Raw genomic sequence first — 15,909 nt, forward strand, 5'->3', positions numbered from 1 at the left:
ACGTTTATTTTGAATTTCAGTCTCATAAATACTAAATAAAGACATCAGATTTGTCAGTCAAACGCTGAAAAGGACTCAAATCTTGGAAACGTTTATTACAGTTCAAGTGTGTCACATGCAGTTGCTTTCTTTTTAAAACAAATAACCATGAAATTAGCCAAATAAAAAGAGGAAAGTATTTTCCTCTCAAAATAGTAAGATACAAAAATAGAGCTTACAAATACTGTACAGGTATTATTGTCTCCAAAAATATTCTGCTGCAGAATTCTTAGTTTTACAAACAATGTCTGTGAACGTCCACAAACAGAACATTTGTGTAAGTCAAGGTTGCTATATTTTATATTATTATTGTTAGTGGGGTTTTTTTTGTGTGTGGGAGGGGCACAACAAAGCTACAGAGGAATAAATAACGTGTGCTTGACCTTAAAGCATCCACAAATATTCAAATGAAACTCTCAATTTGTATTCTGAGCATAACATTCCCTTTGCTCTCTTACACAACATTTGTTCAATAATGCAAAAATATCCTGCCTTTTCATTGCATTAGTACTTTGACTAGAATCAGGATGTTTACATTATAAGACGCAAGACTTATTGATGGAAGGAAATGATAGTTTAAAGTGATGTCCAAAACTCTAGTTATGCGAGTAGTGGGTGAGTGGGGGTTGGTGCACCCCGTTTAAAAATGATCTTGTGGTATCAATACACTAGCAATGCAAACGTTACAGTGGTGATGGAAAAATACAGAATAAAAACTGCTAACTGTTTGTTCAATCTTGCCGTTTTGTTCTCTCAAATCAAGATTTCAAAGTGTAGGTCGGTGACCAAAGTTGTTGACCAAGAGTCAGAATAAATCAAAAGCAAACAAGAGCTTGGCTCTTTGAATCTTGTTCATATGGGAAAACTGTGTCTAAAGCAACAGTGAAGGAAGCAACGGATATCGTTTTTGTTCCCAGAAAGGTTAATGTAGAGAAGTTCTTGTTCCCAATTTTGTTAGATATTTGACTTAAAGTTGCATCTATGTAACTTTAAATTGCGTTTCAATTTTTGGGATGTTACTGATGGTGCCTTTATATATACATTTTTTTATGATCAGCACTTTTAGTGAGAGCAGCTCACAACCAGGGACACAAAAAACCCTACACAAAAAAAGCAGGGCTCAGTCGTCCAAACAAAACAAAATGAAACTGTATAGAAAGGGAGCGAGAAGCGAAAGCTCGAGAAGGATGCATCCTCTGTGTGTGTGTGTATGTGTGTGTGTGAGTGAGTGAATGGAAATGCTGCTTCATTACATCCAGTGAGCGCTGACTCGGGCAGAGGGTAACTCCCTCAGAACGATAAATGAAATACAATGAAACGTATTTAGGTGAACAAACGACAATTAGCTCCATTCATGCTAATACTGCTTTAAAAATATTCACATCATGTGAAGTCGAGTTTTTGGCATTGAAGGAATTTTGTCGATTTTTCTTCACAATGTCTCACATTTAGACATTGCACGACAAAATCCAAATGTACCATCTTTCCTCGGATAATGAATGACCTTGCCTCTGATTAACACCACACATTAATCGATGAATGACAAAATAAAAGCCACATGCTTAGTCTTGTAAGTCTTACCGTTAATCTTACTCTCTGGAGTTTAGTAAATTAGTGCTCTCACCTTCGCCGCACAGCCACTATAAGAGGGGGGAATATGGTAATTTTGGTTATTTAGTGGAACACACTTCTAGACCGGACAGAATACAAAACCGTCAAAAGAGCAATGAAAACGTGCAAACATTAAAAAATGAAAACCCGTGAGGCTTTACGCTAAACATGGAAGTAATGGTCTAAAGTTAGCTATAAAACATACCCTTGCTGCCACAATGGCAAGCAATTAAGTTTTGACTTCTTGTAAAGTGCTTGTTAAATTAAATAATAATCAAATAAAATACAAAAAAGAGATTATATATTGTAGATCTCGGCTGCTGTGTTTGTTGTCGTCCTGCTCTTCAGCTGGTGTCCACAGAAAAAAAAAAAAAAAAGTGCTTTGGTTATGAACCCTATCAATGTTCTTTCCGTGTCCATGAAGAAAGAGAAAAGGTTAATCCAGTTGATGAGCAATCCAAGCGATAAGTGAAAAATATTTTTTTAGGAGTCAACGTGAAGTAAGTCCAAGTGTCTTTTTTCACCAGAAGGGTCCACAGAGTCACAACAAATTGGACCTATACAGCCGACTGTTATATTTGTGTGTGTATAAATAGTGTCACCATTATGTCGGTTTCAGGTCTACTAGACCAGGTTTTCAACACCGGGCAGAGGCTGTTGGCTCGGCACGGGCGGTTCCGTAGTGCCGGCCTGCTGGGCAAGCTGTAAGACGGGCATGTTGCACAGCGGGCACACTTTCCTCACCTCCAGCCACTTGATGAGGCACCTGACACATAGGGAGAAGAGGAGGCCATGCAGACTTGGTTTCAACTGTCGGGATCAGCAAGTGGAAGATACAAAGCCATGCCAAAAATTCCTGACTTGGGTGTATGGAGCTTCTAACAGCCCTTCGCTAACTGTTGCAGGTGAGTGGAGTCAATCCCGGGAAATGTATCGACAAAACAATTATTTGTATTAAGGCTGGATGATTTGGAAAAACAATTCAATTGAGATTTTTGTTTTTCTCCCTTCACTATTGTGATTTCAAATTAATATGCGCGTATTTTTCAAAGTCTCCTCCCCCTGTGTTTACAGGTTTATTATAATTAAATGTCTTATTGGTTATGCTTAAACTAAAATGACGGAAAATGAACAAGGAATGCGCACACACTCACACACATGCTCAAATTTAGTGGCAGTCATTCAAGGCCAAGAGAGGTGTCGTACTGGTATAAACAACCGAGGTGAAAGGGCGCGGGCTGCGTGTGTGTGTGTGTGTGTGTGTGTGTTTGTGCGCGAGTATGTGGGGCAAAGTTAACTTGCTGAAGTGGTCACCTGCTTTGCAGTGTTCCCTTTCACATTCATTATGATAGTTCCAATTTGAAGGAGAAGCTAACATAAACATTAAATTATGAGGAATTTGACTCGTTGAATTTTATTCCAGAACTGGATAGCTCCTCATGTGTCTACATGAGAAAAAAAAAAAAACTTTGCACTTACTTCCGATGAAACGCGTGTTTGCACGGACATATCCCCAGCTCGTCTTTTTGCTTGAACTCCTCCAAGCACACCGCGCATATCTGCAAGAGAGCGAGCGAGGTTTTATTTTTGCATTGATTTCTTTTTTTTTATTTCTTAAGAGGACATCTAACACCTTCGCACCTTCCCATTTGGTTGGATGAAAATAATAAATGGAAATAAACATAAACAAGAAACTCCCAATGTTTGTTTTGACAGTTAGACACAACAAGGCAGAAAAAAAAAAAATCCACAATGCCCAAGTGCAGATGAACAACAAATGCATTCAAGGTTGTATTCACACAAATAATGACCTCCTATTTTAAATAACTGCAGTTTCTTCCCTAGTGTCATTATTCAATTATTTGACCATGAATAAGAAAGATGACAACTCACCTCATGCAAATTTAACTCTTTCACCTTTTCCTTCTGAATGACCTGAAAGAAATATCGGCAGAAGAAAAACATTAGTCACAGTGAGAAAAGAGAATGTTTGAAATTTTAGGAAGCAATAACTTGAATGTGAAGGTTTGTCACAACTTCAACCATCCATCTTAGAATATAAACAGTGGAGCTGTGTTTATCTCATCTTTTAGGTTTGATGTCACTATTAATCAACTAAAAAGGGAGCTTAAGTAACTATGATGACATCACAGTCAGAAAATGCAAGTAAATAAAGACAACAGCTGTCCTCCCCTTTTACACCAGGTTAAGTTGAGTGTACAGAAAATTAAAAAATAAATAAAAACTGATTTCAGTGTGTAGTGTTCTCAAAGAGCTTACTTGTTTGTATGCATAGAGCTCTTTGTGCGCCTGGTGCCGTAACCTGGGGAGACGAAAAGACAAAAACATCCTTCCGATTAGCCAGTTGCCTCCCACGTCATTTCGACACAGAGAATTCAAAGATCCTGGGGGTGCGGGGTGGGGGGAAGAACAGAAAAATAGAAACTTGAATGCCCTCTCCTTGTCAAATACTTGCCTCATGACATCAATTTGAAGATATGCTACATGGATAGCAGGTGATAGCAAAATCGAAAAGGTGCTACATTTCGCTCGGGATGGCACAACTACGAGAAGGCGGTTGAGGAGGTTGTTTGTGTTGCTTTTGTTCGACATGATTGGATTTGCGGTCATGAGAATCACTGGCAATGGATTAACCAATTACAGGTTGAGTAAAAACCTAACTGGTTTGTGCTCAGAAAACACCTTACGAGCAGAATTACATTTCTAAGAAATAAATTTAAAAACAAAATCCTAATGAATGCTAAGAGGCAGGGCCCGGTTTTGCTTGAAACTCTCGCCATAGATCCTCAAAAAAACTGCTAAATAAAATCATCGGAATAAGGAGAGAATAGGTACAGCACTTAAAAAGGAACATCTAGGCTACAAGAGTGACGATAAACATGGAGGACAAGGGGGAAGGATGAGCGAGAGGTATAAGAGAAATTTGTAGGTTTGTAAGATTTACCTCCATTACAAGTAACCTTAACCTCTCGCTGCAGAGTGAGAGGGATCTGTAAAACAAGCAGCACAGTCTCGGAGAAAAACTGACATTTCTTAATTTATATTTAAAAAAAAAAAAAAAAAAGAAGAAGTCAGCATCCTAAAAGTCGGAGACAGGCTTCAGGGTGACACTATCACGGCTCTCTAGATGCACATTTTATAATACCACTTCCAAAATATTGATTTCAACAAACCATAATATATCTATTTTGTTCAGTTTGGAGTTATTTTTTTTCCACCAACCCCGACCACAGATAAATAAGGCTTTTAAAATAAATACGATATGAAATGACATCTGAACTAGCCAAAAGGGTGAAATTACTCTCGATTGGCTAACAATGATATATGACTAAATGGGAAATACAAATTGAATCAAACTTTCCTGCATTAAATCTAAAAGCAATGAGTGGAGCCGCTGCCATTGGCCAGGACACAACTTGGCTGTGTTCACGCTCACAACGCCAAAAACAAAACAAAAACGGCATTTTGCACTAAACTTAGTGTGATTTCTATTTAACTCTAAAGGCCAGTGGAACCTTGATCACACTCGATCCCTCCAAGAAAAACCAACACTGCCGTGCTACATGTTGCAATATTTGTAAAGGTAGCTGACCTTGCGGGTTGCTAAGGTTGACTGCTTTACAATATTTGTTTTTGTCTATTCCATTGTGCATAGGAATGAGATGATGGCGCATACACTCCACAATGTCCAATTCGGATGACCAAGCTAAAAAAGTGTTTACCTTATGAGGTAGCAGCAGAAGAGGAGGCTGAGGATGAAGACAAAGATGGCTGTCCCAAACACAACAATGTAGATATTAAGGGGCAGGTTCTGGAACCCGATATTTGGCATCCTGAAAGTGTAGTGTGAAAAATCCGAGCTCATGGATGTTCTGTAAAGCAAAAGAGTCCACAATCAGACAAATCCCAATATACGTGGACACGCTGGGCAGCAAAGAAACAACTAGTCAAAACAAAACGCGAAACTGAAAGGCTATTCAAGTGAATTTCACTTTCAATATGACTTTTGAGATTGGAATACATGTAATATTGCTAATAGTTGGATTATTCCCCAGTCCTATTGACAAACAACCATTTAAAATCCAATAAAGAGTTCAGTGATTCCTGACCGCAAGGGCAAACGTGCTCACCACAATTCCACTAAATCGATATGTTCAGTAAACTAAGTCCTTCATAAAAAAATGAAACAACACAGCTAACTGTGTCTGTCAACAGACAGGAAAGCGAATGAATACAATTACTTCAACATAACATGAATAATTAACAAATGACATAACATGTTATACAAATATTTTATCAAGGGTGTTAACTGAGGCTGCTTCCCGCAAATAAACATGCAAAGCCATAATCCATAAAGACTGAAGGTATCAACAAAGGTAGTCAAGGGGCTCGTCCAGAATCTAAGAAAAAGGACATGACTGGACAAGTCTCTTCCCCCTTGCAAGGAGGAGCACAGCCCAGGAATAAACATTCACTCCTTGTGAAAGTGACTAAAGATCCTCCCCCCATTTGCAAACATCCTGACAGAGGGAGTTTTTGTGAAAGCCACGAAATGTGAGCCCACGTTGTGCGTTGACCTCCAAATGATGCAGCGGATTTCAACTGCACCCATTGCGGTGGGATAAGAAGATATATTTACACGAGGTTTTAAATCTGTCCCATCTGAGTGCAACTTCATTATATCCCTGTATAAAGACAATTTTGACAGCAATAATTTAATGTTTACCAGTATTGCTCTCAGGAGAAAAAAAAAAATGCCATCACTAATGGAGACGATTCCCGTCTCCACCGAGCGGACGGGAAATGTAAACACGGAGAAATCAGCAACATTCTAGACATGCAACACCGTGGCGATGGTCAAATGACTTGAATCAGAAGCCGAGATAAATAGTCTGAGTCAAGACTTGAAAACCAGGTTGGTCGCCTCAGAGGGCAAAGTTCAAACTTTGGCTAGGCAACTCAACAGGAAGTCACCGGATGCCTTTTGCTTATTTATTTGGTCCTGAAGTAGGTAGATTGGCAATATAGTAACAAATTGTTATAAATGCCTTACAAAGAAGCTCTGACATTCCCTCCAAGGTAGAAAAGTTTCATATTATAACATACACACTTTTGCATCACATTCATTAAGGCACACAAACTCTTTGCAGCCATCGTCAATGACGCTAAGGCAACTCTGCCGAGGTTTTATTGTCATCAAATACTCAGTCGTTTCCACTGTCTCAATATAGCAACACGGGATTGAATTACTGAATTGTATCAAACTTAATAATGATGCCAGGCTGTCACTCAAGAGGAACCCTCGTGTGACTCACAGCTACCAAAACATTGGTCATTTTCCAAAACCCTTAATATAGATTTGTTGGGATACCCCCCCCCCCCCGCAGAAAAAAAAAAATCCACATCAGGTCATTTCCACCTACCTCCAAGGCATTTCGTTCAGGAGTAGTAGCTCCAAGGAGAAGTGGAAATTTCCACTAGCAGCCACGAGCAGCATGCAAATCTGAAACCCAATATGCTTAAGGGTTGGACCAAAGACCGGTGCCTCAGAGGCAGAACAAGGAAATATGCAGCAGGTCCCAATGTTTATTTGACATGTCCACATTAAGATGTGGCTTGGAGCAGAAGGCAACACAATTGCTAAATTGAACAGTTAAGCCTGACTGAATGCCAATAAAAGTTTTAAGTGCGTTTGTTAATTCATAGTAAATCGCAGTTTGCGATGGGAACAGTTATTGATTATTTTTATCGCTTATAAAGAAGCATTGCTACTGCGCAATGGACACCTAATCTGTGTTTGTTAAATAGATGTTAGGGAGATTGGGTATGAGAAGTAATAATGCTCTGAACAGCGCTAAAAAAGAAGTCATGACCTTTTCTAAATTTGCTCTTCTGCTCCCCCATCCCCCCCTTTTCAAAAGCAAAGCCCACCATTCCAGCTTGGCCTCTCTGAAAGTAACACAAGCTGCCACAAACAAGAGGAACTGACACACACAGCTGTCCCCCAGTATTTTTTTTGAAACTTTTCACCCTTCTACACAAATCAAGTTACTCAATTATGCAGATGGACTAATGTTTTACAGCAAGCTGCGTGGCTGACGAAGTACTACATTCCCTCTCGAGTCATGAACGCAAGGTCACGCTTGCGCAAAGTTAGATTTGTCCGTTCTAACAGTTCTGCGGTTATCAGCTAATGTGAAGGGAGAACAAATTTACAAATTTGGCCAATTGCGCAATGGGCCTACTTTAAACTGTAGTCGGAAAAAATAAAATAAAAATCATCACTATTGGTGAAGAAACCTTTCAAGGAACTACAGTACATAGTAAGCAAATGTCACGATAAGGTCGAGTATTGATCAGCATACATGTTCCTTCCTGCATAACAGCTATTTCAAAAATAGGGTGAAACCGATTATACAATATGTCGTATATGTCCAAGCATGTAGGTTACGTGTCAAGTGTAAGGTTGGGCAACATAGCTTACTGTATTTCCTGAGCTGTGTAATGTCGGATCAAACCACGTTGGCTAACAAACACTTAGCTTTACGTAGTATATCATTTCTGGTATGTCGGTAACAAAGCCGATCTTTTAAAAATCAATGGTGTGAATGAGAATGACCTTAGATGAGATAGCAAGCTGGGAAAGCACTCTAGGAAGGTCTCGTATAACTTATGACACATTTACTGGAGCCAGCAATAACGGCAAGCTAAGATCAATCCGGAACATTAAGGAATCAGAGACAATATAAAAGCCTCCCACTGGCGTGATTGCAGAAGCAGACCTGATCGTATAAACATAACCGAGAGGAACTTGTTAAACTCCGTGGCCGAATCTTCAGAATTTCAACCTTTCAACCTTGTGGTCCTCTACAAGAGCAGACTGATGATTATATTAATAGGCTCCACAGAAAACGGATGGAGACGAGGAATTAATTTTGGAGTTGTTCCAAAAGAAGAAAAAAAATGCCGATGTTATTTCTGTAGCACCAGACGCTTTACAGGAACCCTCAACATACCGGAGCAACATTTGCAGGAGTCTGCTAGAAACGGAGCGTGCTCAAACAACAGCGGCACCTTACTGAGACACTAAGTGGCACCTACATGATTCCTTCCCAAAACTGCTCCAATGCCGCAAAGGTACTAGATGAATGACTTCATTTGTTAAACCTGTGACGAGCAATCCGAGTCCAAAAATGATCAATCATCTGCTGCTTTATTAAAAAAATGATACAATGGTTGTTTCAAAGCTGTAATTCATCTCCAGGAACACAAGGTTAGAATATTATGCAAGTAAGTTCATATTGTTAAATTCATGTCTTATGTGCGATGTTACACCCATCAGCAGCTGTGAGATGTCAGGTTATGTAATTTTCTGTCTCCCTCCATCCGCAGAGTTCACAAGGGTTAGCAGCCCTAAAGTACTAACACAAATACTCAAATGCAGAAGTGAGACAAACTGAAGCAGTGTTATAGGTCAAGGGTGTATCCAAAATGTCATAAATATGAAATGAAAAAAAAAAAAGTACTGTGGTACTGAACGTACCTTCTCGAGCTACTTCAAAACAGCAATTGGTGAGTTTGTTCTTGGTACTAAATCTGCCTAACAAGTCATTTGTGGTGCGCTAACATTGAGTCTCATGTTTAGCACGAGCACACGCTTGTATTTGAATGCATCTATGTGATTTTGTTTGACTGGTTGTAATGTTTTACTGACGAGCTAATAATAAATATATCTAAAAAAAAAAAACAAATATGCATTTTCATGCATTTTATGTTCGATAAAGACTGTCGTTTGGCTATATGAAACCTACAATTGACTTTGGACCCGTCCAGGGTGGTCTGGATCTCTCAGCAGGGTTTGGCTCCGGCTCACCTACGACCCTAATAAGGACAAGTGGTATAAAAATAAAAGGATCGATAAAATACACAGTGGAGCAGAGGTTAGTGTGTTTGCTTCACCGTATAAAAGGCTTTGCGGGTTCAAATGTCAAATGGAGTTTGCATGCCTGGAAACACACACGCACACACACACACACACACACACACACACACACACACACACACACACACACACACACACACACACACACACACACACACACACACACACACACACACACACACACACACACAAAGCGTTCAGATGAAGACTCAGAACTCCACATGAAAGTCACGTTTGAAACCCCAACCATCAGAACTGTGGGGCAGATTTTTAAATCACTCTTAGTGTTGCTTTAATATGTCGGCCACCAATAACACCGAAAGCAAATAATGGTTAATACAACTCATATGCTTACTTCACCATCATGTGTACCCAATATTGTGTGGGTCACTGTGACATGATGATGACAATGAGCTTAAGTCACGTTGACAAGAATGGAAACAACACCGTTTGACATTTGACCGCTAGGACAAATAGCCCAAGGAGGAATTTTACACGCAAGGTCGTCCGTCAATGCAAGTTGGCATTTTTAATTAGCAGCCGAGTGTGACCAAATCTTGTGGAAAAGGACGTAGGGGCGTAGGCTCGCTTGCTAGCTCAATAAGCCCCCTGGGAATCAGCACATTGTAAAAGCAAAAGCGTAGGTTCAGTCCACATCAACAAAAACAAGTCATCCATGAATCGTTGAGCGTTTTGATGACGTTTAAGTGCCCTTTTTTTTTTTCAACAGCTTGGTAGCATCGGTGCTCGTTGCCAAGTGACGTTAGCTAGCTAGTAGTAATTATGTCAGTGAAAGAGGTCGTGAAGAAATGTCCACTCACTCACCAAATAGGCACGTTCCAAAACGTCGCTGTTGTCTTCTTTTTCAGTTTCTCTTTTAGTCTGCAAGTTCAAGTAGAACGCGGAGGTAAATAAATAAACTGTAAAAAATCCTCAATTGAAATTGACGTCGCCCAATGCCGCGGCTTGGGGGGACTTCATTACGTACGTCCGCCTGTGGCGGTGCTACTAACTGTGACTACTACAACTAATAAAATAATTTGCAAAAATCTGGGGTCAGGAATGTTAGTCTCTATATTTAAAAAAAAGGATGGAGAAACGCGTGGAATTGAAGGATGCGTCGTCCTGGTTTACGTCTGTCTCCTCTCACAAGGGGGGTTTTCCTCAAATCCGCTAGAGGAAGAGAACGGTAGACGAGCAGCACGTTCCGCACGTAAACGTGTGCGTTTTTTTTTTTTAAACAGAGCTTCCACGAGTGACTCAATCCACACGTCCTTCTCTCACTCAGGCCAGCTGACAAGGAAAAGAGCTGAGCGCGTAGAGCTGCTGGCTTGTTTTGAGCGCGGCGTGTCTGCGAGTAATGATGCCAACGCTGGTGTTGAAACAAGCCAAAGAGAGTGGCGACTATCAACCAGAAGGGGGCGCGCTAGTAGTTTCGAACCAATGCTGCGTTCAAATTTTTGTGGAAGAAGAAAATCTGCTTTAAATGTGACAGATGGATGATGTTAGATGATACTAATTATACTAGTGGTCTACTGTGACTGATGTAAAATCACTGAAGGGCAATTAATCCATCTGAAAATCATTATACCCAACTCCTGAAGAGACAGCGACAATCGTTTATGAAGGCTCATCGTCGCGCTCCAAGTATCGCAATCATGACCGAAAATAAAATACAGTAGTGTAATAGGCCCAAGTGTTCATCAAAAATGAGAATGGGTTTATTCTTACAAAGTAGGTTCAACATTATTTTAAAGTTACTATGACTTTATGCAAAATTGAAAAAGTTGAATACAACTAAACTGAGGAGTTAGATAATGAATGGATGAATGTCCAAACCAATTCTTTCCTGTACCATAATGAGAAGTATGTGTACCATACTTTGAGACGCTCTAATCTAGCGCTTTTATTTTATTTTCAGTGCGACTACAATAGTCTTTCCGGAGCGTGCGTCACATGAACCTACAGTTGAAGGTGTCGAGCACCCTTTGCCAACTCACAACTTCCTCCTACAGAAAAATGAACACGGTATCCAGGAAGCCACACTTTGGCCACCCAGTCCGGCACTTCATTCCCTTTGAATCGAGTGGAGGAGCACGCCCATTGGCCAATGTTGTCACTGCAAGCGCATGTCAATGAGGGTGCAAGTGACAGGGACGCTTTGTGAGATGTCCCATGTGACACTCTTGAATAGGTTGCCAAGGGTTGGCCAAGGGAGGGGGGGGGGGGGGGGGGGGGATGGCAGCCTCCACAAAGCCCCATTGAAGGAGTGCAGACGGATTCTGGTCTTCCTTCCCCTCCATGGAGGAGGCTGCTGCTTGGTACCTACTCAAAGGAAGGATTCTTTGGAAAGAATTGGAGAGAAGATCACTATTATCACCATGTTACACTTCCATTTGCTGAGATGCTGCCTGTCAAATGACAACTTTTCTTCTTATCACCTCAATTGACTTACAGCTAATATTGACACTCAGCACTTACGCCTGTAGTGAATTTGAACTTCCTTTGGTAAACACAAAAACAATTTCATTGTAATATAGTGGAGACATGAATTATTGGTTAGACTCAACCATTCCATTCAAAGTGCAAAATGGTGGTTAAAGCATCTGGCTCTGAGATTCTGGGTTTGAATTCCAGTTACTGACTGGCCAGAATTTGTGTATTCTCTGTTGGATCTTTCTAGTCGAATGAACGTAAATGCCTATTTCCATTTATGGGGATTTGCCGCAGTATTCTTTTGGGCAAATTTTGTTTTTACATTAGCTTAAGTGTGGTCGCAATGAAATGCGGCCCCACTTGCGCCCCAGACCTATGTCTGTTTGCTTCCATCTAGTGGTTAATAATAATAATAATAATACACGTTCAGATTTGTTCATGAACCCATTAACTGTATCTGCTTTTCTTTTAGGATGCATTTCAGTTTGTTCACACTTACGGACAATTTAGAGTGTTAACATATCCGCACACGTGTGTATGTATCCGAATGCAAATGTGCAATACACTATGGTAGGCCATATAGTCCATAAGTTAATAATAAAGTGGCCAGTAGAGGGCAGTGTTGCTATTCGACCATGAGAAAATATGTATCCATACCCCCGTTCTATTGGACTGCGAGTTTCTCGGGAAAAAAAACAGTTAGAAATTCACTTCTACCTGGAATAAAAAGAACTTTTAACCTTAACTCTTAAACTGCTCGAATGCCCTCCACCATTAAAGTTTCATATTTGATCTTCTCCAACACGGCCTCCTTCTACGTGTAAGCGTAGGGGCCTCCAAAGTAGCCCCCAGCTCTTCTTGCTGGCTCCACCAGCAGCCACTGTCCTTTTCGCTCCTCCAACAAGGTGTACGTATGCCTTCCGATTTGCAAATCAACATCAAAACAACATCTACTGCGAGGTCCATTTTCACTACGAGCTCCGGACCAATCCTGCTATTTGAGGCACAGTCGTTTCCTTAATACCTCAAAGAGACAACCGCGTGCTTGCTAGGTGTGTATAAATAGCATTGTTGTTGTTCAAACAGTTTGCCTTTCAATTCTTTCTTTTCGTTCAGCACACTGATATTGTCATTCTTGAACTCCACCGCTCTCTTCTTTAGCCCACCTATTTCCTCCGAGTTGAATCGCACAGTCTAAGTTGACCGTCATGGCGGCGTTCTGCCGATTTTCTTCCCTGATATCCCGGGACGCAGCCATGAGAAGAGTCAGGCCAGCATTGACATTGGGACGCAAATGGACACCAAGTGACGCAGTGCGCAGAGCTAAATCAGCACTCCAGCACGCCAAAACAGCAGGTCCCAGTAATCGGCAGGGAAGAGGAGGTCTGGGTCTAGGTCGGGACAGACCCTCTCTGCAACAAAGAGCAGCGAAAGCTGGTAGTCCTCGCTGTCCGACGACAGGAAGCTGTGTCAAGAGTAGTGGATGAGACCTTGGAAAAGAGGAAGGTCAGCTGGAAAGACCTGTGGGAAATGGAGGCAGGCAGGGTCAGCTTCCTACTTTGAGCCACCATGTATGATGTGCTGCCCTCACCCACAAACCTGCAACCAGATCTTGCAGAGGCTCAGTCCCAGGCTCACTGGAAGCAAAGTGAGTCTCTCCTAAGGGAGGTACAACCAGGTGTCAAAAGCTGTCCAGGCCAAAGGAACTGCCACTGGCCCGGAACACCTGCTGCAGCCTGCCCACCAACCTCCATCAGTGAGGAGAGGGGGAACGAGGACACCAGCACCTCGTTCCAGAGGATGCCATGGACGAGGGTATCTAACTATCTTGTGAGTCAAACGCACCATGACGCAGAGGTACACAACTGAAGACGTGAAGAGGCCCAGCTTGGAGTTGGAGTGGAGTTCACCTGGGCTGACTTGGTGTAGAACGGAAGAACAAAAGAACGTACCATCATGTCCTGAAAAAGAAAAGCATTCTATTCCAGGTCTTCCCTATTGCAAAGAAGTGCATTTTAAAACTATGTATCTGTCCGTGCCTGTCGGCATCTAGTATATTTTGGGAAGGATTTGAATGAACTTTGAACTTTTTGGGTAACAGTTGTTGTCCTTGAACGTTTTTTTGTTTGTTTTTTTAAACAAAATATAAAGTTTCGAAAGTGACACGAGGTGTCTTCCATTTTCTCACAAATATAAAGTTTTGAACATGAACGACATTTCTTCTATTTTCTTGACGAGTTTGTTTCCTTTTTGAAGACCCTTAGATTCTTTTTTGATTGTATTTTTATGAACATTTCTTTAATTGCTTTTTATTTTCTATTGCATAATGGTTACTGTATCTATTTCATTATGGTCGAAGCCATGTACTGAATTTTTGATACGGACCTTCAATTTAAAAGAAATTACATTCATTTATATAAGTTTTGAAAGTGAAACGTTTCCTCACAATTATAAAGTTTGGAACTTGAAACCAAATGTCTTCTATTTTCATGAAGAGTTTGTTTCCCTTTTGAAGACCCGTAGATTTACAAAACAAATTGCATTCATCTTTTCGGTGTAACTGGCAGTTGCATGTTACGTGAAAAGCTCTAGCATATTTTATTTTTAATTCTATATTGGTTGCAGTTTCATAATCTTTTTTGTTTTTCATTTGGTATTGTATAATGATTACTGTTTGTATTTCATTACGATCGAAGCCATTCTTGTCACGTACTGTATTTATGAATGCACGTTTAATGAAAAAAACAAAAAACATACGAACATTCATTTATATAATTACTTGAAAGCCAACAAAGCATGCAGGGAAAACCTCTTGCCTTGTGACGATGGACAAGGGAGCGTCATTATGCACCAGAAGTGGCGTAAATAAAGGAGTGCCGTGAACGCCTCTTCATTTGCAGCGATGACCTCACCAAGCACCCCATCCTCAGCCCCCCCATCTACTACACATTTGAGTTCGCCTGCGCTTTGTCTCTTTGTTCTGTCAAACGGTGCAAGTACGTAGACTACATACACACTTGCGTGGGGCGGTAAAAGCCAGGCTCACGCAGGTGCTACAAATAGTTAAGAGTTCAAAAAGTTAAGTCTTTTTTTTTTTTTTTTTTTTTAGGTAACCGGCAATGGCATTCTGTAGCGGCACTAAAAAAATATACTTTTTTGTTTTTTTATACACACAAACAATAAAAAACAATCCGGCATGAATATCAGTGGGATGAACAAAATTGTAATGAATCCCCACTCCAATATTGTTACAATAAAATATTTTTTTTGTTGTTTTTTTGCAGGATTTGTTTCCGAATGATGCCCTGTGCATTGCTTACATAATCGTGTCCAAACAATTTCGGGCTTAAGATGTCCACATCTCACAAAAGAAAAACAAGCCATGGCACCAATGGTACGCAAGTGAAATCATAGAGGCTATTTCAGTGACGTTGCATTCCTTTATGGTCTTTGCGTGTGTCCACAATCGTCGTCATTGTGATATATGAATATATTTTTTAGTTATTTCTTAATTAGGTTGGATGTCTTTCTGATCGCGACGATTTCTACTACTGCCACTAAAGGCACCACCGGGATAAGGGGCACCCGAATGTCGAGGAGATGGCTCTGTATCCGTTGAGTGGATTTGGAAAAGAATCGAAAAGACTTCTGAAAGGACAAAACGTGCCGCTCGCCGTGACTCGGAAGCGCAACAGTTATGACATTCCGTAAAGACTTTAAGGAGACGAGCAAGCAGCTGTATGGCGTCAGACAAAGGGGGTTATATAAGGTTACGCGGCCGCTTTTGCGTACGTGTAGCACGCGCGCACTCGTCATAAAGTTCCCAAATGCAGCCAATCAACGAGCAACAAATGTGCAAA

General features: G+C 40.7%; 1 protein-coding gene and 3 long non-coding RNA genes across 8 annotated transcripts; 2 read left to right on the forward strand and 2 right to left on the reverse strand.

Annotated features, from left to right (window-relative positions):
- Positions 1–75: 75 nt before the first annotated feature.
- rnf24 (ring finger protein 24) lies at positions 76–11,014 on the reverse strand. Of its 5 annotated transcripts, XM_088372436.1 has the most exons (8): positions 10,439–11,014; positions 9,631–9,677; positions 9,483–9,552; positions 5,394–5,543; positions 3,931–3,973; positions 3,544–3,585; positions 3,130–3,209; positions 76–2,416 (listed from the first exon to the last, which is right to left on the reverse strand). In XM_088372436.1, exons 4-8 carry the CDS (start codon positions 5,534–5,536, stop codon positions 2,275–2,277), a joined length of 450 nt encoding a protein of 149 aa, XP_088228562.1. In that variant the 5' UTR covers positions 5,537–5,543; positions 9,483–9,552; positions 9,631–9,677; positions 10,439–11,014; the 3' UTR covers positions 76–2,274. The 5 variants fall into 5 exon arrangements, with proteins under 5 accessions (XP_088228562.1, XP_088228563.1, XP_088228561.1 ...); XM_088372437.1 differs by lacking the exon at positions 9,631–9,677; XM_088372435.1 differs by lacking the exons at positions 9,483–9,552; positions 9,631–9,677 and having other exon boundaries at positions 10,439–11,013.
- On the forward strand, positions 9,082–11,838 carry LOC148399569 (uncharacterized). Its single transcript, XR_015857834.1, has 3 exons — positions 9,082–9,243; positions 9,505–9,611; positions 11,535–11,838. It is a non-coding gene; the product is annotated as an uncharacterized LOC148399569 (long non-coding RNA).
- LOC148399570 (uncharacterized) lies at positions 11,266–15,008 on the reverse strand. Its single transcript, XR_015857831.1, has 4 exons — positions 14,866–15,008; positions 13,895–14,010; positions 13,649–13,708; positions 11,266–13,570 (listed from the first exon to the last, which is right to left on the reverse strand). It is a non-coding gene; the product is annotated as an uncharacterized LOC148399570 (long non-coding RNA).
- Positions 11,842–14,212, forward strand: LOC148399571 (uncharacterized). Its single transcript, XR_015857835.1, has 2 exons — positions 11,842–13,101; positions 13,211–14,212. It is a non-coding gene; the product is annotated as an uncharacterized LOC148399571 (long non-coding RNA).
- Positions 15,009–15,909: the final 901 nt, after the last annotated feature.

Source organism: Syngnathus floridae, chromosome 4 (assembly GCF_059516105.1).
Source record: "Syngnathus floridae isolate MCC-2025c chromosome 4, RoL_Sflo_1.0, whole genome shotgun sequence".
In the NCBI taxonomy this organism is placed as follows: Eukaryota; Metazoa; Chordata; class Actinopteri; order Syngnathiformes; family Syngnathidae; genus Syngnathus; species Syngnathus floridae.

What these genes read in the sequence shown, in the direction of transcription:
- rnf24 (XM_088372433.1), bottom strand. Translation starts at nt 7,276, where the DNA reads ATGTGGACATGTCAAATAAACATTGGGACCTGCTGCATATTTCCTTGT. An exon ending in CTGAACGAAATGCCTTGGAG is followed by an intron (nt 5,544 to 7,094) that starts GTAGGTGGAAAT and finishes TTTGCTTTACAG; the next exon opens with AACATCCATGAGCTCGGATT. An exon ending in TTCTGCTGCTACCTCATAAG is followed by an intron (nt 3,974 to 5,393) that starts GTAAACACTTTT and finishes TCGTCTCCCCAG; the next exon opens with GTTACGGCACCAGGCGCACA.